Raw genomic sequence first — 25,019 nt, forward strand, 5'->3', positions numbered from 1 at the left:
ACCTCTCGCAGGGAAACAACATGCCTTACTGAAATTTACCATTTTGATTTTAGAATGATGGCGTCCGAACCCCAAATTCCTCCTTGTGGACATCATACTAAATTAACAGACGGTCCATGAAATTTATGAATGGTTGGTCACCCTACATGTATCTAGCTTGTTTTAAAGTGCTGTGATGCCTTCTGGTCATGTCCATGCTATATACAATTACAAAAATAAAGAAAGAAATAAAGAGAACCCAACTCACCAAAAACATTTACTTGGATAACTGCTTCCGCCGGAAGTGCATGCTTTGCCTCCACCCTCACAGTGTAGTTACCAGAATCTGAAAACCGGGCCTCAGAAATGTTGATGGAACCCGGGTAGTAAATTTCCAGACGATCTTTGTAGGTCGTATTTATCTGCAGTAATGACGTATTGACCACCCACGTGGTCAGTGCCATTGAATTTACGCTCCAGGAGACTGTGGGTGGAAATATCGTTTTGGAGTAGGAGATAGTGATTGCGATTACGTCACTGTCGAGGATGTCCAGTACTTTCGGGGCGGAAATGCTGATAACTTCAGAAGCTGTGGAGACAAGACAGGTGATGGGAGATTAGTGAGAAGACAAAGGAAGGTGGAAATCCGGGGGCGTGGGGGTGGCAAGTGGGGGGGCGGGGAGCGATGGGACGGAATAGGAGTATGCGGGAGGGGCCGCTAGAGAGAGGCAAAATAAAGTAAAAAGTAAAGCAAATGTTTCAAATTGTAGGAAGCTAACATTCGTAGGAATAAAGAAGAAGACAGAGAAATGTTTTAGAAGGAAATCTGAGGAAGGAAACAACTGAGGCGGCAGCAGAGAGGCGAAGCAGTTACATGTAGGTAGATAAATAGAAAAGACAACGTGAAAGGAGGAACAAAAAAGATCAAAGAAAGGAGGATGAATAATTCATAGGGAAGCAAGGGAGAAATGAAGAAACAGAGTTGAGGAGCAGGAAAACAGACAAGGGTTAGAGGAAGATCAGGAGAAAGAAGGTTTTGAATAATTGAAAGTAAGGAGAAGAATACTAAGAAGGGAGCTTAGTAATAAGTGATTTTAAGAGAAACAGACCAATCAGAATGATATAAACAGAGATGTAAGACAGACCAACAGGAAGAATGTATACAAGGATGTAAGGCAGAAAAACAGGAAGAATGAAGACAAGGTTCATGCGTAGACAATGGGCTCTCTAAATTCAAGTAGTGGCAAATAAAAAGTTGGCACCAAACCGTTGGGATTGTTGTGGGCATGTCCAATGAACTGGAAAAGACACTATGGAGGAAAACTGCGAAAAAGAAAGAGGTGGCGAATCTTTATTGGTTATTGCTGGAACTGGAGGAGGCAGAGTTTAAACTGCCGACGGAGCTGTGGAGGGAGAGCTTGCCTGGCAGTCATCTTGAAGATTTATGTCAAGTATCAAGTATCTCATGACATTTTGTATACTACACTACTACAATACAATCTGTAAATTTAAGGAAGGAATCACATCTTTTGTATCCACATTGGTCTCCCCTTAAGCTCTCTACATTCTCAAAAGGTCCAGAGCCAAAGTGCCCAAAGTGTCTCCAGAATAATGCGGATGATGTCCATATGTTTTTAACTCGTCCAAAGCTACGTCAATTTTGGGCGGTGGTAAATAGAGGTATGGAAGATATTTTTGGTGGTAGCACTCAGGTAAGCACAACTTTAGTTTTCTTTGGGCTGTTTCCAGATTATAAGTCTATGTCCTGGTGGGAAAACAAGTTATGTTTTTATTTGATTTTACTTGCACGAAGAGAAATTTGCAAAAGGTGGATTAAGGATACTCCCCCAACTCTATTAGATTGGGTGATCTCCATTAAATACACAATGAAGTTGGATAGAGTTAAAATAGAAAAAGATAAAAACAATAAAGACAATAGAAAAGATTATTGGGGTCCATGTGAGGAATTGTTGGGCACTCTTGATCAATAGGATAAAATCAGTCCATTGATTAAGCCTTTACACTAACTTACTTCTTCTCTCTGGTTTCTCTGAGGCGCCCCAAGTGATACAGAACAAGCTTGTAGAGAGGCTCTGTGTAAAGCATATCCATCTAGATACAGAGCTCTCCAGTTGGTGCTATTTGAGAGGGGGACCACAGGAGTAAATTTAACAGCTCTGAATTACACAATGTTGAAAGAGAAACCAAGAGGAAGAATCTACACAAGGTTGTAAGACAGACCAACAGGAAGAATGTACACAAGTTTGTTAGAGAGACCAACAGAAAGAAGGTATACAAGGATGTAACAGACTAACAGGAAGAATGTATACAATATTTAAGACTGGCCAACAGGAAGAAAATACACAAGGTTGTATGACAGACCAACAGGAATAATGTACACAAGGATGGAAGGCAGACCACCATGAAGAATGTACACAAAGTTGTAAGAGAGCCCAACAGGAAAAATCTATACAATGATGTAAGACAGGCCAACAGTAAGAATGTATACAAGGAATTATGAGAAACCAACAGGAAGAATGTACACAAGGTTGTGGGACAGACCAACAGGAAGAAAGTGCTCAAGGTTGTAAGACAGACCAAAAGAAATAATGTACACAAGGTTGTAAGAGAGACCAACAGGAAGAATGTATAGAAGGATGTAAAGTCAGTCAGAAAGTAATTTAGAAGGAGAAAGTAAAAAAATGTTAGAAAGGAATATAGCAAGATTTACCAATGGAGGGGAAAAAAGAAAACTGGAAAGTAGGAGTGGATGAAGCCAGGGAGGGACAAACAGATGAGACAAGGGGATCCTCATTTTGCACCCAGAGTCAGCTAAATAACCTATTCCTTTGTGTAAATGTTACCTCATTCTGGTCACAAGTCTCCTAAGCCCTCTTGCTGTATTTCACTCAGAGTGATAATTCCAGGAGGGAGAAATACTGGAAGATGCAATTCTAAGTGTGTCAGGGTCCAGAAATATTGGGTCCCAAAAATCTGGACGTGATAAATGACAGCCTAGGTACATGCGCCCGTCACACCTTATGCAGGGGAAAGGGCTGCAGTCTGCAACATTGTCTGCCCTGCAGCCACTGGGGCACTCCAGGTGACTTGATGATTCTCCTCCTGGATAAACATTAGAATGGCCTGCATCCTTCCTCTCCAATAGACACCATTCCACCCCCATCAGCCCTCACGCTGATACTTTCCACCTGCTTAGAGTTGGCAGAATATTTCAATTATTTGCCAAAAGAGGGGAACATTGCCCAGAAAGGATTTGATAACCTAGGACCCAAGCTGTTATTCCCAATTTTCAGGAAAAAAGTCATAATAGCAAGAATTTGGTGTGGAGATACTGGCCAGTGATGTAGATTCGAGCCCACCCCCCCCAGTAGCTCCACACCAAATTCCCGCCAAAGTACAATAGGGTTGTAGGATGCTTGTGCAAACTTGCTACAATGGTTCACGCATCATTGAATGATCCACATATCTGCTTCAATATCTTAAAGGGTGGCCCGGCCAGTAGGAAAGCTGGGAGATGCCTCTACTGACCACTGGTTATCTTTTCTGTTCCCCTCATGGTGTTTAGATATTAAGTAGAAGTCAAACAACTGGACAGGTGTGATTCCCAAGGGTAGGTTTATGCTGCTGTTCCCTTACTTTTCTACTCACCTTTTGTGCTTTGCTAACGTGATATTGGTGACTCAGAACATCAAGGCTCACTGTGAGAATTTGGCCCAATGGCTAAAGAATAATCAGGTAAGAGACTTTACACATACTCCTGTGCCAATATCCTTCACCTGAGAAAGATTGGTTTATTTTTGTGCCTGACTTTACTCCTGTTCAATGATTGGCCTCTGCTTCCGAAGTAACAAGGACATTCATTGCACCCTGAGGTACCGGAATTGACTTTCAGTTCAGCAAACAATCTAGTTGCTTTGTATAATTAGCGTGATGCATCTAGAACAGTAACACAGAAATGCAAATACTAATGTACAAACAAAAAGCAGTAATTTAGGAATTAACGTACACTATGTTGCACGCCTTTTGTATCTAGATCACAGCCAGTACTGCTTGACTCGACTGACACCATTTTGTGGCCTCGCTCGATCCCTGCATTAGCAAACACTATCCTTGCATTTTACCAAAGCCATTCTCCTGAGAAATAGCCCAACTGTTGCAAACTGCTGTTCCTCCACGTTAGGCCTGTCAAGGTTATAGGTAGAAGGCGTAGGCTGGATAAGCACATTCCGAGGGGTGCTGCGCGGACTCTCTCTGAGTTAGCAGAAGGGAGTACCCTCACAACCTTGCTATAATGAGATGAGCTAAACCAAGAGCGCTTTGTCTCCGATATATGGTCTTTCCCTCTGCACCAACCTGTACCAACTTGTATTTTTCCATCTTGAGTAACGGTTTCGAAATGTAACAGTATAGATGTGATGTTCTGACAATGTGCCAGCAGTCTTCTTGGCGGACCTCGTGGGGTTAGGTCGCAAGGAGCTCCTCTGGTAGAGTTTTGTTTGTTATAATAAATGATTGGACCTTCTACACTGCCAACCGACTGATTATTGGTAATTGGTATTGGGCTAATTGTAAGTATGGCTCTAAGTAGGTAGTAATAATATTTTTCGGTACTTCAACCCATTGCAATACTGATTTTACTTGGCTATTGAAAGCAGTTGCTTTTTTAAGGGTCATTAGTGGCCCAGCGCCACTATCACCCAGTATATGCCAGGTACCATCCTACCATCCTAGCAAATTATTCTGTAGAATTAAATGAAAGTGCAAAAGAAGACAATTCATGATGCCATCCTTGGGTTCTTCTGTTTATAACTGTCATTATTGTTTAGTTTATAAAGTTACAGACAATACAGCCTTTCTTGTTCACAATATAGGTTTCCATTTTTAGGAAATATGCTTGTATGTATGTATGGATTGCTCCACACAGCTCTGTAACTTTGATTTTATTTAGCCACACACACACACATAAAGTAAATAGTAGTGGACTCACAACATTTGATGATGATGTTTGGTCACCACTAACTGTGTTTAGGTTTGTCCTGGAGGTGAAAGTCACATGGCCTGCTGTAGCATTTTGGACAAGAAGCTTCACTCATGACCAAAACCAGGTGGATTGTGTGAAAATATTCCTACATGGGGAAAGGTGGGCTGGAAAATCAGGAAAGAAAGTTGTGGGGATGAGATATGGCCCAGAGACTACGGCTTCTGACTTTGGAACTGAGGAGACTTGTTCAAATCCCAGCCTCAGCTCAGCATCCTGTGATTCTGGGCAAATCATTTAATTTCCCTGTGTCTAAAAAAATTAATGTGTAACGTGTGGTTCTGTTGTAAAGTGCTGTGAATTCCCCCTAAAATAAAAAAAACATATTTGCTAGCACATCTTAGCCACTTATATGCTTGTTGACAATATTTTGCATACAAATAGAAATTAAAATCCAGACATCATGTGTACTTACCATTGACTTTCACCTCAATAGTGGCTTTAGCCAGGATTTTACCGTCTATTTCCACCATCACTGCATAGGTTCCTTTGTCATTTAAATTTGCTTTGGAAATATTGATGGATCCAGGATAGGTGATCTGCAGTCGGTCACTGTACTCTTTGTCAATTTGTGGATCCGTTGAGTTTTCCTTCCAGGTGACTAGTCTTGCTTCATTCTTCACCCAGACAATAGTAGGAATGAAATCTGTGTAGGTGTGCTCAATGTTTATGGAGAGCGTGTCTCCTTCCCAGACTTCCAGCACACGTGGGGCAGATATGTTCACATCCGTAACTGTGAATTACAAAGACAAGATGAGGTGAACCATTTCAATGTTACAAGAAGGGAAGGCGATGGATATGTTTCTTCATTTGTATGGCACTACATAGAATGCTTTGTGTGACCTTTGGATACTTTACAGTCCAGATAATATTTTAGATAGAGCAAGTGGTGATGGGGAGAGAGAACCTATTGATGAAAGTAGTGCTACTGAATATCTCGACCACTTACCCTGGTAGTCTGGTAGACCTATTAGAACAAGTATCTGAACAGTTCAATCATTAGGAATTTTCAGAAATGCATGTTTGTTGGGTCCGAATATCAGGGAAGGTATAAGGGCATTCTACAGTCTTCGGGCTTGCACTCCTAGGGATCTTCCTCACTATTTCATCCATTTGACAAAGTGTAGGTAAACCAATATATTCTTGGGAACCCATTAAAAATGTGACTCTGACCTACATACCATTCTAGACCACAATATGTGGCTTTCAGTGATTGCCGTTTTTGTGAATACTCTTTGTTAATGCAAATGTGCTAGGTTGGTTTACATAGCCAAAACTGTCAGTATGACTTAAAACTATTAAATAGCCATGTGAAATATGAGAGAATTGCATGTGGAGTGCCAAAATCTTGCACAGAGTACTTAATCTGTAAAATGATGAGTGTCAGTGCCCAGAAGCCGGCGGCTGGCGTTATTAAATGTTAGTGCACCAGACACCATGCTGCTAGTCTGGAATACACTGCAAGCTTCTTCAATCCACTACTAGACCCTTCCTACCCCTTTATCCCACTCTTGCAGGTTCCTGCTTTCTCTCTTGATAGTGTATTTTCTTTTTCTCCTCCTCTGTCTTTTCCGTTTGTGTGCATTTTTTTCCTCTCTAGCTCTAGGGAAATGTATGATGAGGGAAAATAACTGCTGGTCCCCAAAAATGAGAACTGGTGACCCCCACCAGCAAACACTGGCTCAAACTAAGCACTGCTTGCACACAACAACGAGTCTTTAATGCAGGGATTTTTAATGCGCATCAACCTTCCCTCTAGTTCCTGCATCAAAATCCAATACTGCTTGTCCCTCCATTACTTTGGGTACAGTTAATGTCTTACCATGCCCAACCTCACAACAGACTGATTCCAAATAATGGCCACAGTAAGTTCTAGATAGAGTCACATGTCAGACTCCAAACTTAGGAATTTAGAATTATTTTGTCTACATATGACTTTACTCTTCACTCTTCTACTATAACTCAAATCAAAGTGTTTTTTCAGAAACATCACCCAATTTATTCCTCAAAATGACTCTTTCTTAGAATGGTTCCCCTTACTCCTGTTTACCCACTTCTGGGCCACCAAATGTAGCAAATACTCCAGATCAACAGAATTTCCTTACATCATTGTATTACTAATTATAGTGTTGCTTCTTTTCAGTTGTGTTTCAGAGTTCTGAAAGTGTTATTTGCCAAAAGGAATTTCCATGACAGCTTCCAAAGTGATCTTGCTTCTAGGGCCGGTGTTTTACTCTAAATCCCCGCATAGCGACTTACCGTAGACATTTACTGAAATGTTAGCTTGTGCCAGGATGTTGTCTGCCCATTTTACTCTTACAGTGTAGCTGCCAGTGTCGTTGAAGACAGCTTTTGAAATGGTGATAGAGCCGGGGTAGAAGATCTGGAGACGGTCTGTGTAGTTTTCCTCAATCTTTGGAGCAGTGGAGTTTACAACCCAAGACACCAGGGTAATGTCATTCATGGTCCACAAAATAGTGGGAGTCAGAGTTGTGGGTGTGTACGTAATCAATATCAAGATATCATCTGTGATTAGGACATTTATTGCAAGTGGAGCCGATATGTTAATTTCTGTAACAAAAGGTATAGAATGAGTAAATTAGTGACTATTAACAAAGAGATAAGTGCAACACTATTCCATTTAAAGATTTATTCTGAAATTAGCAGAATTCCAAACTTGTGTTGAGATGCGTGGAAAGAGGAATGTGGGGAAAATTGATAAAACATGAGATAAGGCAAATCCGACTTTGAAGCATACTAAACTTAAAGCAAAGAGTACAGGTGTGAACCTGTAAGTGCTAAAGATACAAAATAAAGATGTATTTGAACTACAACACAACATAATTTTAGAAAAGGATCAGAGAAAGAGACATGCTGTAGTAAAAAAGATGATTGGTAAACACGTACTTTATTTTATTTGTATGTGATTTGATTTTCACGTTTTGCAAACTAATGCAAACCACTGCAGGCCACCTAGGATTTCTTAGGGTAAGATACATTAGCTCTGGCGATCAGTTATAGGAATATCATATTGACAATAGGTGTGAAATATTAACCTTATGTGCTGTGGTAAAGCCTTTCAGTGGAGTAAATAGACCCTCAGAATTGACCCTGGTAGATGGAATACTTAGAATTGTTGGTTTAGGCATTTAATTCTTTCTGCAAATTGACTGATAAACTGATAAATTCTTCCTTACTACAATTTGACTGATAAACTCTTCCTTTCGCTATAATACAGTCAGAAACTTGAGTCACAAGCCCATCGAGTTTCTGACTGTATCTCAGTGAAAGGAAGAATGTATCTCTATTGCCATTCAATTGAACCAAGGTCAATTTATGATGTAAAAACACCTCACAGCCCCAGAAATTTAAAGCATAATCAGCCACCACTGGCTGGGCTCTGTGTAGACCATTTACTTATAGTTATGAGAGATTGGGTACAGCTCATAAAAACCTCTATGTACTATTTACTGTCAGTCTGTTGGAAGGAATTTTTAGAACATCCTTTGTTTTCAAAATAGTTTACTAATTATAATCAAAGAAGATAATTAGGAACAGACAAAAAAAGATGGAGATAGTAATCAAGAATACCCACGTCTAAACAAAGTTATCCAGTCCCACCAAGCATGAACAGATAATAAAACAGATAATTAGAAACAGATCATAAAGGAGGAAATACTAATCACTTCAAGTCTCTAAGAATTGGGCTGGACATTAATAAAACCACAGTGCTTCGGCATCAAATGGCATTGGCCTGCAGCTCTATTCAACCATACTTAGGGACCCAATAGGATGGCGGGCGGATTGCCCCCACCAGGCTGACTGTAGCCACCACCGGCCTGGCGGGGGCAATCCGCCAGCCATCCTAACCAGAATAACCCCCCGCCATATTAGCATGGCTGGGTGTCCGCGGCGGACGGAAAGACCGCCCGCCACTTTTAATGGCAGACTTCCGCCACTGTTTGGTTAACATCGCCTCATGGATGTCCATCAACAACTTAAAATTGAATACTGACAAGACTGAGGTGCTATTTTTTAATCAAAAATCTCCCATCCCCTCCAATATCTGGTGGCCATCTCAACTCAATCCCCCCCCTGTGCCGGTGCTAGCCGCCCGCAACCTGGGTTTTCAATTTGACACAGCACTGTCTTGCAAGTCCCAAATTAATAAGGTGTCATCTGCTTGCTTTGGAAAACTCCGAATGATAAAAAAAATCATTCCTTTTTTACCTCTTGATTCCCGCAGAGCAGTAGTACACACTCTAATCACATCTCATCTGGACTATTCTAACAGTCTATATGTTGGCGCCCCGGCATATCTCATTAATCAACTGCAATTAGTGCAGAATTCTGCGGCTCGGCTGATCTGCAACATCCCATACCGACATTCGATCTCACCCCATCTGGCCAAACTCCATTTGCTACCGGTGAGATTCTGTATCCAGTTCAAGGCCTTGGTCCTTGCTTTCAGAGCCCTCAATGGTCGTGGTCCTGCATACCTCAGGCTCCGAATCAGACGATCTTTAGCTACAAGGGATCTTAGATCCAACCATCTTGGGCTGATGTTCTGCCCACGTTTTCGTCTATCTCGTACAGGCGGTAGGGCATTTGCTGTAGCCACTTCCAGATTGTGGAATGCCCTCCCAGTAGAACTCATACTCCTTTCATCCGAGGTTGCTTTTCGCAGGAAACTTAAAACCTGGTTTTTCTCCCAGATCTAGCTGTTGACCCTCTTGGACCTCTCACGCTGTCAGCGCCGGGACACCCCCGTTGGGGGTAGCTGTTCGTGCTCTACAAGTGACTAAATAAATAAATAAATAAATATGTTTAATATGGTGGCGGTGTCAAAAAAAGTGATGCTCCAGTTGGGCAGGTCTCTTGTAAATAAGCCCCTTAATTCTTAGAAGTAACGCAAGTGCTGTGCAGATCTGCTCATTCAAGGTCCACTGGTATGAACAATAATTAACTAAAGGAAGTGATAACACCCAACAGGGCTTCGAAAATGATTATACTTTGTTTGGGAGACCAACCTAGCCTCTTGCACAAGGGGAATGTGATGTCCCCATACCTCGTTGTTTCTTCATGTGTGTGGGGCTCTCCAGCTCAGTACAAAGAACAACAGTGATATCATATTCTTGTGCTGTTAATGGGGGCATGGGTAAGAGCGTGCTTGTCTGTTATGGTATGTTTCAACATAGACCCTATTTCTCTGCGGCATGCTCCCAGACTCAGTGGCATCCGGAGGTTGTACTGGCTATTCTTTCTGTCTCTCCTCTGCCTTAGCATCTAGTCTCTCCATGAATGCATCCCAGGCGTCCCACTGTAGTGCCTCTCTCTGTTGAATTATTCCCAGGTTGTGTAACTCTGCGGCAGCTCACTTAGAAAGATCAGATAGCCATAGCGGTACAGAAGGGGCAGCTGAGGACTTCCAGGCCATTGGTAGATGACAAATTTAGCAGAACATAAGCCAGTTCTATGAATCTAGTGGTGTATTTATTCTTGCATGTGTGAGGTAAACTTCCCTAAAAGCAATGCAGGGGGTCTTCAAGTGCCCATTCTGTGATTTCTGATGGTAGTGTCACTGCCTCTACCCAAAACACTCCATCTCTGAACAGGCACACACCATACGGTAGACATTTGCCATCAGGTAAGGGCATAGTGGTCATTTGGGGTTGACCTTGGGGAACATCCGATGGGTATTTCCAGGTGTGAGATAGATCTAATGTAAAAAATTGAAATAAGTAAATTTCAGGTGGGGATTTTCTAGATACTTTCCGGACATACTACATCCTGAGGGACCATAATCTGCCCGTAAGATTTTGGCCAATGGAACGGGCCAATTTCTTCTTCAGGGTGGAGAGAACCCCATGACACAGGAGTCTAGGATCACTCTAAAGGTCACTGTGATTTCCCTTCTGTAGTCCCAGGGACTAACCAATATTTGGAAGGGTGGACATGATGCAGGTTTAATTCGGTCCGACCCCCAAAGATTCCTAACTGTGGCAGCCAGTGCATTGTGGTTCAGAATCTGTTTCTCTTACAGTTAATAATGCTTCCTGAGCTCCTGAAGGGTCATTATGGTTTTGTGTATGTACAAATCATCCAACATAGAAGGGCCCATCTCTGTCCACGGGCTAGTATTAATTGTCTGCCCTGCGTAATTTGGGGAGCACCCACACTGGGAGATTTGGTGAGCATGTTTGGGCTGTACATATGAATGGCATCAGTGATTAGCCATATTTCCCAGATATCCCATGGGTTGAACATCCTGTTGAGGGTTCAACAGCCAGTCCACTATCCTACGAACCCTATTACCCTTATGATGACAGCCCGTTCAGGGTTGGTTGTACCTGAGAGCTATCGCATGGACCAATGCAGTTGCTCTGTTGCATTTTAGAGCTCATAGTTTGGCATCCTCAGCACGGCGCATTCTAACCGGGCGTATAATGTAGGGAGAACTACTCTCTTCTTTCTCCTTGCACTAAATTAATTCAGAGACGTGTTCAGGTCCCTGAAAAAGCATTTGGGCAGACTGTGAGCAAGGGATTTTCTAAAAGTCATAGAGCTCAGTATACCAGCTACTGCATGCCACTAGATTTCACTGCATTGGTCCCTCCTCAGAATGATAGACATTCACCCCCAAGTATCTAAAGGTGTCAGGTCACCACTTCAGATCCATACGAGGGAAAAGCTTGCACTCTTGCTTGAAAGTCTAAGGTAGATGTTGTTTGAGGGGGGTGGGATGGAAGCTCTGATAGGCGTTAACGCGTTATGCTCAGGATATTAAGAGAACAGCTTGGTTGACTCGAACGTAACACGAAGGGGATGTGTAATAATGTTGCTCCAATCATCGAACAATGCATGTTTCTCTACCCACTATAAATATGACAGCATTTTCCAGCGCGTAAGTTTAGAGGATAAAACAGCAACTTTCAAACTGGCACCAGGTAGCGCAAACTAGCTTTATTTAACAGCGTTAGACATAATGTGACAGGATTGAGTTACATAGCTATTGATTTGCTTGAATGTACATTAAGTATAATATCACAGTTAGTGACAGATACAATCTTTGCTTCACAGATTTCCCAGATGAAGGCCAGTAGGCCGAAATGCATTGGAATATATGGAATGTATTTTTGAAAAAGAAGTTGGATATAAAAGTATGATCACTGATTACCTTTAAGTTGAAATCATCTGCAAAAGTATGAATAAAATACTTCAGAGAACAGAAAACTGAATTTGTTGAAAACTTTATTGTTCAAAAACTGGCTGGTAAATCCAGCATTCAATAATCTGTGCCCTTTGTGACACTAGCACTGTACAGTGCCAGCGCTATCCTTATTCATTGTACATACTCCTAAGCAGGGAGTATACGAAGGAGCACAATCCACGCCTTTAACCTATAGATTACTCAAAAGCTGTGCACGGCGACTATCTATCATTTGTTTGATCCAAGTCCTGCTCCGTAGCTGTAGCACGCAATTAAGCAACATGCAATACGATGAGATCACTAAACTCACGGAAACTAAAGCAGACACCTTTGCATACTCCAGCGAAGAGTCCGCCAAAATATATTCACTTATTCAAGAAGAAACCATCGAATACACAACAACAAAATCAAAAGACCAACAAGTGAAACAACTGTTGTACCTGTCACGTAAAATCATCAATCAACGGCTACATGCAAGCACCATGATTAGATATCCTAAAGCGTCTAGAATTCCAAGGGGACTGAGAATATTATTAAAACCATCTTTGTGTAAAAATTCGAAAAAATTCACTGACAAATGGTACGCAATTCTAAATAAGTGTTCTTTAGACCTTATCCTGCTGATCATCGAAGAATTGTCCCAAATACTTGAGGAACTTGAGAATGATTTAACTGCAGTGAAAGAAGATCTAGGCAAAATGATGACACCTGAGGAATTAAGCAAAATATTAGAGGACACCAAGACCCAATTGGCAAAACACGCGGAAGAAGTTGATGAAAGAAAATTACGCAAATACCGTCGTGATACCATCGACTACAAGTTGAACGAAGTGTACAATTGGGCAGAGGTATATGCCAAAAAAAGACAAAACCGTCCATATACGCAACAAACAGACACATCTTCTTCTGACACAGATGGCACATCTGACGCTTCTGGAAAAAGACCTCCCAGACCAACATCCACAGTCACAGCGAGTACCTCCGCTCAGCCTTTTTTAGGAGTAAGCCCCCCCGAAGGGGACGACCCAGGAGGTCAAGACGAAAACCTAGAACAAGTGAAGGAGAAAGATCCTCCACAAACTCGGAACACAGTGACCAAGAGAGACAAGAAGAAGACCAAATAGATAATCTGGTTATTAACATTTCTGATGTCAACCATACCAAACTACAGATTAAAATTCTTCAAAAAGGAACGTCATTTGTACCCACAGCCCACACCAACCACCTAGAGGTTAACATTAGTTTTTTTAAACTAATGAGAAAGCTTAGATTGCGACACTTCTTTTCTAACATCGTAGGGGAACAGCAGGACCAACAGGACAGTAAGGAAGATTCTTTAAAAGGTCTCACCACCACCAGCACTTATATGGCTCCCATCAGTCACAAGACTTTGGATTTGTTTGAACAGCTAGTAAAACAGGATATAAGCAAAATCAATTACCGAAAAAAGACCAAACGTAAAAATCTCACCCAAAAAGAACACGCCATCCTCAAAAACATAGCGGACAACCCTAACATTATCTGTCAGAGAGCGGACAAGGGTGGAGCTCTGGTCATTATGAATAAGGATTACTACAACTCACAAGCCCAAGTGCACCTTCAAGATGAGAACACATACATGGAACTCAATACAAATCCCACTAAGGAAATACAAGCGGTACTTCAAACCATAATTTCAGAAGGCATTATGAAAGGATGCGTAGATGACAAAATGAAGAAATATCTAACCATGGATCACCCCAAAACACCCAGGTTTTACCTAACACCTAAAATTCATAAAGATCCCCAACAACCACCTTGTCGCCCTATAGTGTCGACCTGTGGCAGTATTCAGGAACCAGTGGGTAAACTGATTGATAAATACCTCCAACCCTATGTCATCACCATGAACTCCTTCATTAAAGACACCACGGATTTTTTGAATAAGCTAGACAACGTAAAACTGGACCCTAATGAGAGAATACTCATGTGTACTATAGATGTACAAGCATTGTACACCTCTATACCACATTCGTTGGGGATAGAGGCTGAAAAGGCAGCACTGCTCCAGATGGAATATGAAGAAAACATGAAAATATTCTTGTTAGAGTTACTCAACTTCACGTTGATGCACAGCTATTTCAAATGGGAGGACAAATGGTTTTTACAAAAGTCTGGTACCGCCATGGGAAATCCGGCAGCCCCATCATATGCGAATATCTTTATGCATCAGTATGAGAACAAACACATTCTACAAAAGGCACAATGGCACCAAGGGTTACGTCTATATCTACGATATATTGACGATATTTTCATTTTGTGGAAAGACACTGAAGAACGCTTGATTACCAACATTCAACAACTCAACCTGATTGACCAAAGGATACAATTCACCTATGTAGTGCACAACAGTCAAATCAACTACTTGGATGTAACTATCCAAAAAACTGGCAATAACTTTGCGACCACTCTTCACACCAAGACCACAGATCGCAACAACCTACTTGCCTACCAGAGCTTCCATCCCACCCCCCTCAAACAACATCTACCTTATTCCCAACTACTTCGAGTGCAAAGAATTGTCTCAGACCCGGAAGAATCAAAGACGCAAGCACAAATCATGATAAATAAATTCAAAAAAAGAGGATATCCTAATGTTGTGTTACAAGATGCTCTAAAAAGAGCCACAGCCAAGAATAGAAAGACCTTACTTTCTTCACAAAAAGGCAAAAAGACTAACAGAATCACTTGTGTGAGCAAATGCTCCACAATTAGCCCCCAATTCAAGAAAATAATCAAAAGACATTGGTGTATGCTCAAAACTGAACTTGATTTTAATAACATATTCCAGGATGAACCACTGTTCGCATTCACCAGAGCCAAAAACCTAGGAGAAATCATTAAGAAACCCACATCCAAGAAACCTCAAACAACATTCAAAGGTACCATCCCATGCAAAAACTGCAGCAACTGCAATAACATTATGGAAGGTAACACCATTACCCAACCCATGAGGGGTAACAAGATCAAGTTACAAGTTAATGTCACATGTGACACGAAAAACATCATATACATGTTAAAATGCCCATGTGGCAAAGCCTACGTCGGACAAACAGACCGTAAACTCAAAACAAGGTTGACCGAACACAAAAGCAATATAAGAACAAAAGTGGCAAAATCAGCTGTCGCTACCCATTTTATTGAACATAATCACCAAATCAATCAAATAAGGGCATGTATATTGGAAATTGTGGAAAAGAACGAAGAAAGAGATAACAGAAAAGTTTTGCTCAAACGTGAAAACCACTGGATATTCTACTTGCAAACTCTGCGCCCACAGGGGATCAATGAACGGACAGAATTCAGCTGTTATTTATAATTCATGTTTTATATTATTGTGCATTTGTTCATGGTGCTGCATAACCCTCGATTTAACCATATAGGCATTTTTATATAAACGTCTCTAAACTCTCACATTAAGCATAGGGTTACATACACTAGCTGATAATGAGATCCTGGCCCTTTAAAAATATGTGCGCGCACTTTAAATAGCAAAGTACAGCCCACACGCGTCACACGCCGACTTTCATCGCGGTGAGAGCACTCGCCCCCAGCGCGGACAGAACCCAGATCACTGCATTCCCGGTAAGGATTAACTGCGTTAATAGTTCCCCAGAGGCAGCCCTTGAACGCTACAACTTAGATAGCGTATGCCAACATTTTGAAGATACAGACGAGTCTTTTTTGTTAACGCGTTATGCTCAGGATATTAAGAGAACAGCTTGGTTGACTCGAACGTAACACGAAGGGGATGTGTAATAATGTTGCTCCAATCATCGAACAATGCATGTTTCTCTACCCACTATAAATATGACAGCATTTTCCAGCGCGTAAGTTTAGAGGATAAAACAGCAACTTTCAAACTGGCACCAGGTAGCGCAAACTAGCTTTATTTAACAGCGTTAGACATAATGTGACAGGATTGAGTTACATAGCTATTGATTTGCTTGAATGTACATTAAGTATAATATCACAGTTAGTGACAGATACAATCTTTGCTTCACAGATTTCCCAGATGAAGGCCAGTAGGCCGAAATGCATTGGAATATATGGAATGTATTTTTGAAAAAGAAGTTGGATATAAAAGTATGATCACTGATTACCTTTTAAGTTGAAATCATCTGCAAAAGTATGAATAAAATACTTCAGAGAACAGAAAACTGAATTTGTTGAAAACTTTATTGTTCAAAAACTGGCTGGTAAATCCAGCATTCAATAATCTGTGCCCTTTGTGACACTAGCACTGTACAGTGCCAGCGCTATCCTTATTCATTGTATCTCCATAAATTGAATCTCTGTGGCAGATAGATCTACATACGGGGAAGCTATCTCTACAAAAGTATCGTAGATCTGTTTAGTAGCAATTTCATTTCCCCCTATCGAGAGCCACTTTAAAGCTCTACGATTGTTACTTAGTAATGACTCAATGACACTACTATTAGTATCTCCAACCCTCAGGGGGGCTAAGTGAATGAGGTGAGCAGCAAGTAACAAACATAAGGGATAGTGACCACTCTCAGATCTATTGTTGACTACTAAATCGTGTACCATTGGCCACAAAGCGATAAATACCATTATATAATCGATACAGCTCTCCGAATTACTCCTGCTAAATGTGGGAGCATTTGGGCTGTCGGAAGGCAATCGGCCATTGCAAGCTCGTAGGCCATGACCTGAAACCAATCTTATTAGCTGCACAACAGCAGATGTACAGCCATGTCTTCTTCTTCGAAGATATTTTCAAACCCAACCACAGGTTCGAACTTGTGATTAAAATCACCCCCCACAAATATTTAAAGCCCTTGGCTTAACTAAGGTTAAAAATTGATCTAGATGTTCAATAACCTCAGATTCCTTACTTGCTAAATTTGGTCTACAGTATATATTTATTATGTAGACTTCCCTTTTTTCAGGTGTTAGAAACTTTATTCCCAAAATATCCTGCGTTGGGTGTTCTACCTGCTTTATGTCAACACCTAAGGTTATGTTTACCCAAATAGCAAAGCCTCCAGAGGGCCTCTCCTAACCAAAGGAATAGCAGCCACACTAAATGTTTAAAAACCTCCTTTTTGGGGGGTTTACAAAGCCTATGTTTCTTGTAGTGAGATATATTCCTGCCATACTACATCCCCTTGATTTCTTTTGAGCCATGCAACATTCCAAGAAGTCAGTTTTATCTCTGTATGAAATTCTTCCATATTTTGTTCGTAATCTATTTCTTCCACTTCATTTGTGAGTCTTACCATTTCCTCACAGTCATTGACAGAGTTACACATTAGATTATTGTTTGGGGTATCCCTCCCGTTATTCTCAATTGAGTAAACTGGCTCAGCACTCACTCCATTCTTCTCAGACAAAGATAAAGATAATTCGCCAGTGTCTGCCATGTGTTATAACCTCCTCCTTATCATTAGGATTACATATTTGGACCTGGTAACTAATATTTAAGTATGGGCAAAATTTACGAATTTGCGCTCCGCGAATTCTTCCAAAATGGCAAAAAAATTGTGAGTTCGCAATTTTTCACGCGAACTCGTGGATTTTTGTGCCATTTGCACAAATATGTGACCACGTGTGCCTGTAACTTTGCCAGCACGTCAAAAGGAGCAAAGGTCCCGTGAGCGAGCTGGCCATTATAGTGGGGACGGGCAGGAAGACGTTTCATACCGCTAGTGTGTGGTGGACGTGGGCCAAACGGGCGGGGCTTCTATGCGAGTTCACATGCATCTTGTTTATAAAGGGTCAGAGACCGAGCAGAGCAGCAGATGAGGAGAAAGCAGCCTCCTGGTCGCAGGAGCTGCACGGGGATGGCACTCGGGAAACTCATGGATGCAAAAATACGTTTGGCACAGGTCCCCGGAATCCTTCAGATGTCCAAGATAGCTCTGCTGCGCGTGTTGGTACAAAGCCATTCTGATCCGGGAAACAACCTTTACAACGCAACTTTTACAACGCACTACCATTAGAACGAAACTTTTACAACACAACATCCTTTACAACGCATGCCATTACAACGCAACCATTACAACGCATGACACTACAACGCACACCACTACAACGCATGTCAGTGCAACGCAGTCATTACAACGCATACCATTACAACGTATGGCATTATAACACATAGTGCCCTTACACTATCCACACATACCCTACTGTTGCACCCCCTGGAGTTGGAATAGTCATTTTTACCCCTCCACTATCCAACACTTACCCTACTGTTGCACCCCCTGGAGTTAGAATAGTAATTTTTACCCCTACACTATCCAACACTTACCCTACTGTTGCACCCCCCTGGAGTTAGAATAGTAATTTTTACCCCTACACTATCCAACACTTACCCTACTGTTGCCCCCCTGGAGTTAGAATATTAGAATATTAATTTTTACCCCTACACTATCCAACGCTTACCCTACTGTTGCATCCCCCTGGAGTTAAAATAGTAAGTTTTTACCCCTACACTATCCAACACTTACCCTACTGTTGCACCCCCCCTGGAGTTAGAATAGTAATTTTTACCCCTACACTATCCAACACTTACCCTACTGTTGCACCCCCCTGGAGTTAGAATAGTAATTTTTACCCCTAGACATTCCAACACTTACCTTACATGCAATGTAATGTTATGCGTTGTAATGGTATGCATTGTAAAGATAGTATGCGTTGTAATGGAATACGTTGTAAAGGTAGTTTTTAAAAATTTGTTGTAATGCCATGCGTTGTAATGGAATGCGTTGTAATGGATGTTGCGTTGTAAAGGTATGCGCTGTAAAAGTATGTGTTGTAACGTCCATCTGATCCTGCTCAGTGGGTTCCGGCGCATGCAGCTGCTGCTGTGGGACAATGTCCCATCTCATACTAAACTGCCCCGTACAGGCATATGCTGGCGCTGGGCAGTAGGGTGCAGTGGCATGCGGGTACTTCACGCCTGGTACATGCGCATACCGGTGCCAGGGAGACACACATGTTTATTGGTGCTGTGTAGCAAGTTATGACTTTACATTTTGACTGCACCAGACGGTGGTACCACCTACATGGATCAGGAGCATCCAGGCACCAGACTTCCTGGTGCAAGAGCATAATGGTGCTGTGTGGTACGGGTATTTATGGACTGGGCGTAAGGGGGCACTTAGCACAATGTGTGCTCACACCCAGGGGGCTCCCAGGCAATTGAGCACAAATGATTTGCACACTGAGAGGGCTCCGGGGCAGTTCAGCAGCACGCGGGCTCACACCCATTGGGCCCCGGGGCAGTTCAGTAGCGCGTGGGCTCACAACCCCTGGGCAGCTCAGCAGCGCGGGGGCTCACACCCACACAGCTCCCAGGCAGTTTAGCAGCGCCACCCTCTAGTTCATCACTGCCACCCTCTGGTTCATCACTGCCACCCTCTGGTACACCACTGTCACCCTCTGGTTCATAACTGCCACCCTCTGGTTCACCACTGCCACCCTCTGGTTCACCACTGTCACCCTCTGGTTCATCACTGCCACCCTCTTGTTCATCACAGCACCCTCTGGTTCACCACTGCCACCCTCTGGTTCAACACTGCCACCCTCTGGTTCATCACTGTCACCCTCTGGTTCGTCACTGCCACCCTCTGGTTCACAACTGCCACCCTCTGGTTCATCACTTCCACCCTCAGGTTCACCATTGCCACCCTCTGGTTGATCACTGCAATCCTCTGGTTCATCACAGCACCCTCTGGTTCACAACTGCCACCCTCTGGATCATCACTATCACCCTCTGGTTCATCACTGCCATCCTCTGGTTCATCACTGTCACCCTCTGGTTCATCACTGCCACCCTCTGGTTCATCACAGCGCCCTCTGGTTCACCACTGCCACTCTCTGGTTCATCACTGTCACCCTCTGGTTCATCACTGCCACCCTCTGGTTCATCACAGCACCCTCTGGTTCATCACTGTCACCCTCTGGTTCACCACTGCCACCCTCTGGTTCATCACTGCCACCCTCTGGTTCACCACTGCCACCCTCTGGATCATCACTGTCACCCTCTGGTTCATCACTGTCACCCTCTGGTTCATCACTGCCACCCTCTAGTTCATCACAACACCCTCTGGTTCACCACTGCCACCCTCTGGTTCACCACTGCCACCCTCTGGTTCATCACAGCACCCTCTGGTTCACCACTGACACTCTCTGGTTCATCACTGTCACCCTCTGGTTCATCACTGCCACCCTCTGGTTCATCACAGCACCCTCTGGTTCACCACTGCCACCCTCTGATTCATCACTGCCACCCTCTGGTTCATCACTGCCACCCTCTGGTTCACCACTGCCACTCTCTGGTTCATCACTGCCACCCTCTAGTTCATCACTGCCACCCTCTGGTTCATCACTGCCACCCTCTGGTTCACCACTGCCACCCTCTGGATCATCACTGTCACCCTCTGGATCATCACTGTCACCCTCTGGTTCATCACTGTCACCCTCTGGTTCATCACTGCCACCCTCTGGTTCACCTCTTCCACCCTCTGGTTCACCACTGCCACCCTCTGGTTCATCACAGCACCCTCTGGTTCACAACGCACCTTCTGGTTCATCACAGCACCCTCTGGTTCACCACTGCCACCCTCTGGTTCACCACTACCACCCTCTGGTTCATCACAGCACCCTCTGGTGCACAACTGCACCTTCTGGTTCATCACAGCACCCTCTGGTTCACCACTGTGGATTATGGGGAGAAAGCACACCTGTCCAGCCTCAGCCGGGGGCTGGTTAATGTGTTACTGAATTTGAGCTTCAAGTCCGGCACCTGCTTCCTTATCTGTAAGTTCTTTCGGTTGTGGATTCATTTTTGTGACAGCCTGGAGCATTGTACCATACATGTAACTATTCTCTGACCCTGCTTCGAGGGTCAGAGCAGGGTCAGAGAATAGTTGCAAGTAGGCAACAACTCTGGAGGCGCCGCTCAGGAAGCACTTAAAGGGTTACAGCAGGTGCCCAAGTTGAAGTTAATTTCTTTGTAACCATTTTGTAAACGGTTACAAAGAAATTAGCTTCAACTTGGCACCTGCTGTAACCCTGTTAGTGCTTCATGTACTTCAGTTTTTGAAAATCCGTCCCGCACGCGATTTTGTGTATTTTTCTGCAATTTCGCGAGATTTGCGGACCGCGAAATTGCAGAAAATCCGCAAATTCTGCGAACAGAACGGATTTTACGCCCATGCTTACTAATATTCAAATGTGGTCCTCCTACATCTTTTACTAAAATACTAGAGGCAATTCCTACTACTGCCTTATCAGCGATGGCTTTCACTTTATAATCACCTACAGAGGACTTAGGTACCGAGACCTAGAAATCAGCTGCAAGCACCCTTCCTTGTTGGGGTTAAATAATTGTCAGTCTTGGGCATCCAAGTCCAACAAAACCTGAAACCTATTGAACGTTGTAACTAAGGTAGGCCTATTGATTAAAGTCCCTGCCTGCGGTTTATAAAAGTACCCCAAGGGGAGTGCGCCAATGCTAGTATTAGGAGTAAAAGTTGCCTTACAATGGTTTAAAAGATAGCGAACCATCTGTGGCCTACGAAAATTAACCACAATACAGGCACCTTTTATACACATCAAAGGATTGGCCTACCCACCCCACTCTGCAAACCATTAAAATCTCCTTAGTATCCGAGGGATGGAATCTTTTATGTTTTGTCAGCCAATCCACAGTTTTATTCCATAGGTCATCCCAATTTTCTCTCTGGTCTACCCTTAAAGCAGGAACAAGAGCCAAAATTAAAGCATAAGGGAATGAAGCTGGGGGTAGACTCAGTACAGACCTAAATTAGATCTAAACAACAGGCATCAGACATCCCAAAGATCCAAGTCTTTATTGCCTTTCAGAACTGCCCATCCTGTTCGATTACTCTAAGTTCCTTTGGCATGCAGTTCCAGGCCTTTGCTCCCAGTACAGTGACTGATTTCCCCCCTCTGGTTACTAATTTAAAGCTCGGCACTTTAAGCAAGCTTGCAGCACTAGATCCTATTGTTCTTGCTGTAATATAAGGCTTAAATCGTGCTGAGAGATAAATTGGACCCATTTGATGATGTGCTCTAAAAGTCGTCAGTAGTAGTTTGTACAAAATTCTTTTATGAACTGGAAGCCAGTGGAGGGTCTTCAAGGCGGCCGAGGCCGATGCCCTACGCGGAAGCCCTAGGACCAATCTGGCTGTTGTGTGCTGGGCTACCTGTAGTCTCCTCAGGATAGTTTTATTAATTCCTACGAGGAGGCTATTACAGTAGTCTAGTCCCGAGAGTATAAGAGCCACTGCCACTGTTTGGTTGGGGGCTAGTGGGATCAAATTAAAGAACTTTCTTAACATTTTTATAAGCCCAAAGCAGGTCCCAGTTGTCCTCAGTACAGGGGGCTTAAATGAAAGAGAAGAGTCAAACCAAACACCCAGATTGTTTGCTACCTCCACCGTCGATGGGGGGGCTGTGATGTCATCAGGCCACCAGACATTTGGTTGAAAACAATTATTTTTACCAATAGGTAAGATCTCAGTTTTATCGGTATTGCAGCAAAGATGATTGTCTTTCATCCACTTTATAACTGCTGCAAAACAAGATTTAAAGTTTTCTTCCGCATCAGTGGAATTCTTATCTATTGTAATGAGGGGGTACCTGCTAATAAATGACTGAAAAATAGATGGATCCAAAGAAAGACGTCGCTCAGTTAATTCTATTTAGTGAATCAAAAGTGACTCCGCCCAACCCAAAAAAGCATCAAACCTACCTGTAACTCCCTTACGTTTATCCATATTAAGTTGGGTTACAGTTGGCTCAACGAAGCTGAATGATTAATGTACTTAATTACAGGACAATGCCTTTATACACCAAAATATTGCCAAGTCAGTGTCTCAAAGGTCAAGATTTTAGGAGGGTAGTCCAGCACAGACTCTTCCGATCTCTGACAGGCACAGACAGGAACAGACGGGCCACGGGTGTAAAGGCAGTGCCTTGAATCGAGATTCATCTCAAGCCAGCCACAGGACGGCACGTACCTCGCTTCGCGTTTCAGGCCGCAGTATCCACCGATGCTGAGCTGTGCTCCACACCGTCGAGACAAGAAGCCTGCAGGAAACCCACAAGAACTATAATCATTGAGTCCAGTATCACTGCATATTAGATCACTGACCGCCTATGCTCAGTTTAGGAAACCTTTAAAGATCTGGCTCTTCCTCCAGGGGTATGACTAAACCTTTCAAGCGGCAGCATCCCCTGGACACCAGGGCCAATAAACTGTTTGGTGTACATGCGCTTTAAAAGTTCTTTTAACATAACATGTACACTAATAAAATCATGACCCCATATGCTCGGCGCCGTCAGTTAGTGTATCATCGAAGGAGCCAGGTTTGCTAGGAACTGGTGCTGTTGGGTGAGTAGAGAGCCACAAGAATAACCGGTGCCCCATCTAGTACTCCCCCAACCATTACATAGTGCCCATCTGGGTCTATTCTTATATGGATTATTACTAGGGGCACCACAGGTGCCACCCAAATGAGTATCCCCATTGCATAAGTTGAGGCGGAGGTGCTCATAATCTGGCCTCTCAACCTCATGCAAAAACAACAGTTGATGGACAGAATGCAGAACAATGTCATCCATTCACCCTATAACAGAGATCTGGGCCCAAATTCATAGTTTTTTTGCTCACCATGCCATTCCAGTATGAACCCATACATATGCAAATCAGTCTTGATTCTGTGCCTCATGGGAACAGTCCAGCCCGAACTGCCCAGCCAGGTCCTCCCTGGACTGGAAACAAGCATCCTAGGACCGGTTTCGGGGTTTCACACCTCTTCAGCCCAGATAGCTTGATTCCAGTGGCATGGAGAGCACAGGTCCCACGTCTAATCATACCCATCCCATCTCATAGGCGTTTCTTGCAGGTTTGCAATGTGTGTCTCTCTGCGTCTCAGGTAGGAATTTATTTGATGGGCCTGCATAGGGGTGGCCATACCTCGGACATTCCAAATCATGATGTTATACACAGGGGAATTGTCTATGTGATGTGAAGCTGTGGCAAAAAAAGACACTGTTCGCAAACCCCAAAACTGCGCCCACTAGGGTCCGTTTACAGATCTGATGCCCATCTTAAAACAGTGCTGTTGTGTTGTTGGCTCACAAAAGAAATTTTCAAAACATGTACTCCAACACTCATTCCTTGTTCAGGAAAGGAAAAAGCCCATGATCAAATGTAAACTGTAACAAATAACGAAATAGCCTGTTCCATCTGGAATCAAGAGTGATATAGCAGCTAAGTGTTACAGAAAGTGCATACAATCCACACATGTGACACATTGATGGGTTCCCTCCATCCCTGTTCATAGGGCAGGACACCCCCTGTTCACCCCCATTCACTCCCCTTTGTGTGTGCGGCGGCCCCCTGAAAAGGATATCGTTTTATTGCTCAGAGCACTTGGTCCACTATAATCAGACTGCGTCAGGTCCTGAGCGCAGTTCCATTGGAATATTCTCCAAGGCAAAGGCCAACTCCCACTCTGGAAGCCCGACGTGTGATCAGGTGATCCTGTGTCTAGGCTGTGGCGGGATTCCAGTTCCACCAATGCCAGGACTTGCTCTGTTTGCACCTGCTTACTTGTGGGTTTGCCCCTGAGACATCTGCGTTGTAGTCGTGGTGATCCTTGGCTGCAATAATCTGTTTCCGATAGAGCCTCACACGCCCAGAGATACCCCCTTTGATTCCAGCCACTCCCA

At 43.2% G+C, this 25,019-nt stretch overlaps 1 protein-coding gene across 1 annotated transcript in view; it reads right to left on the minus strand.

Annotated features, from left to right (window-relative positions):
* LOC147701190 (uncharacterized) overlaps window positions 1-25,019 on the minus strand; it is a 197,643-nt gene that overhangs the window by 47,968 nt on the left and 124,656 nt on the right. The window contains exons 9-11 of the mRNA XM_086929316.1: window positions 7,298-7,609; window positions 5,454-5,771; window positions 248-568 (exon numbers count right to left, since the gene is read on the minus strand). Of these exons, the coding sequence (XP_086785442.1) occupies window positions 248-568; window positions 5,454-5,771; window positions 7,298-7,609 (951 nt within the window). The remainder of the gene's footprint in view (window positions 1-247; window positions 569-5,453; window positions 5,772-7,297; window positions 7,610-25,019) is intronic.

The sequence above is a fragment of the Lissotriton vulgaris genome, chromosome 7 (genome assembly GCF_964263255.1).
Source record: "Lissotriton vulgaris chromosome 7, aLisVul1.2, whole genome shotgun sequence".
NCBI lineage: Eukaryota > Metazoa > Chordata > Amphibia > Caudata > Salamandridae > Lissotriton > Lissotriton vulgaris.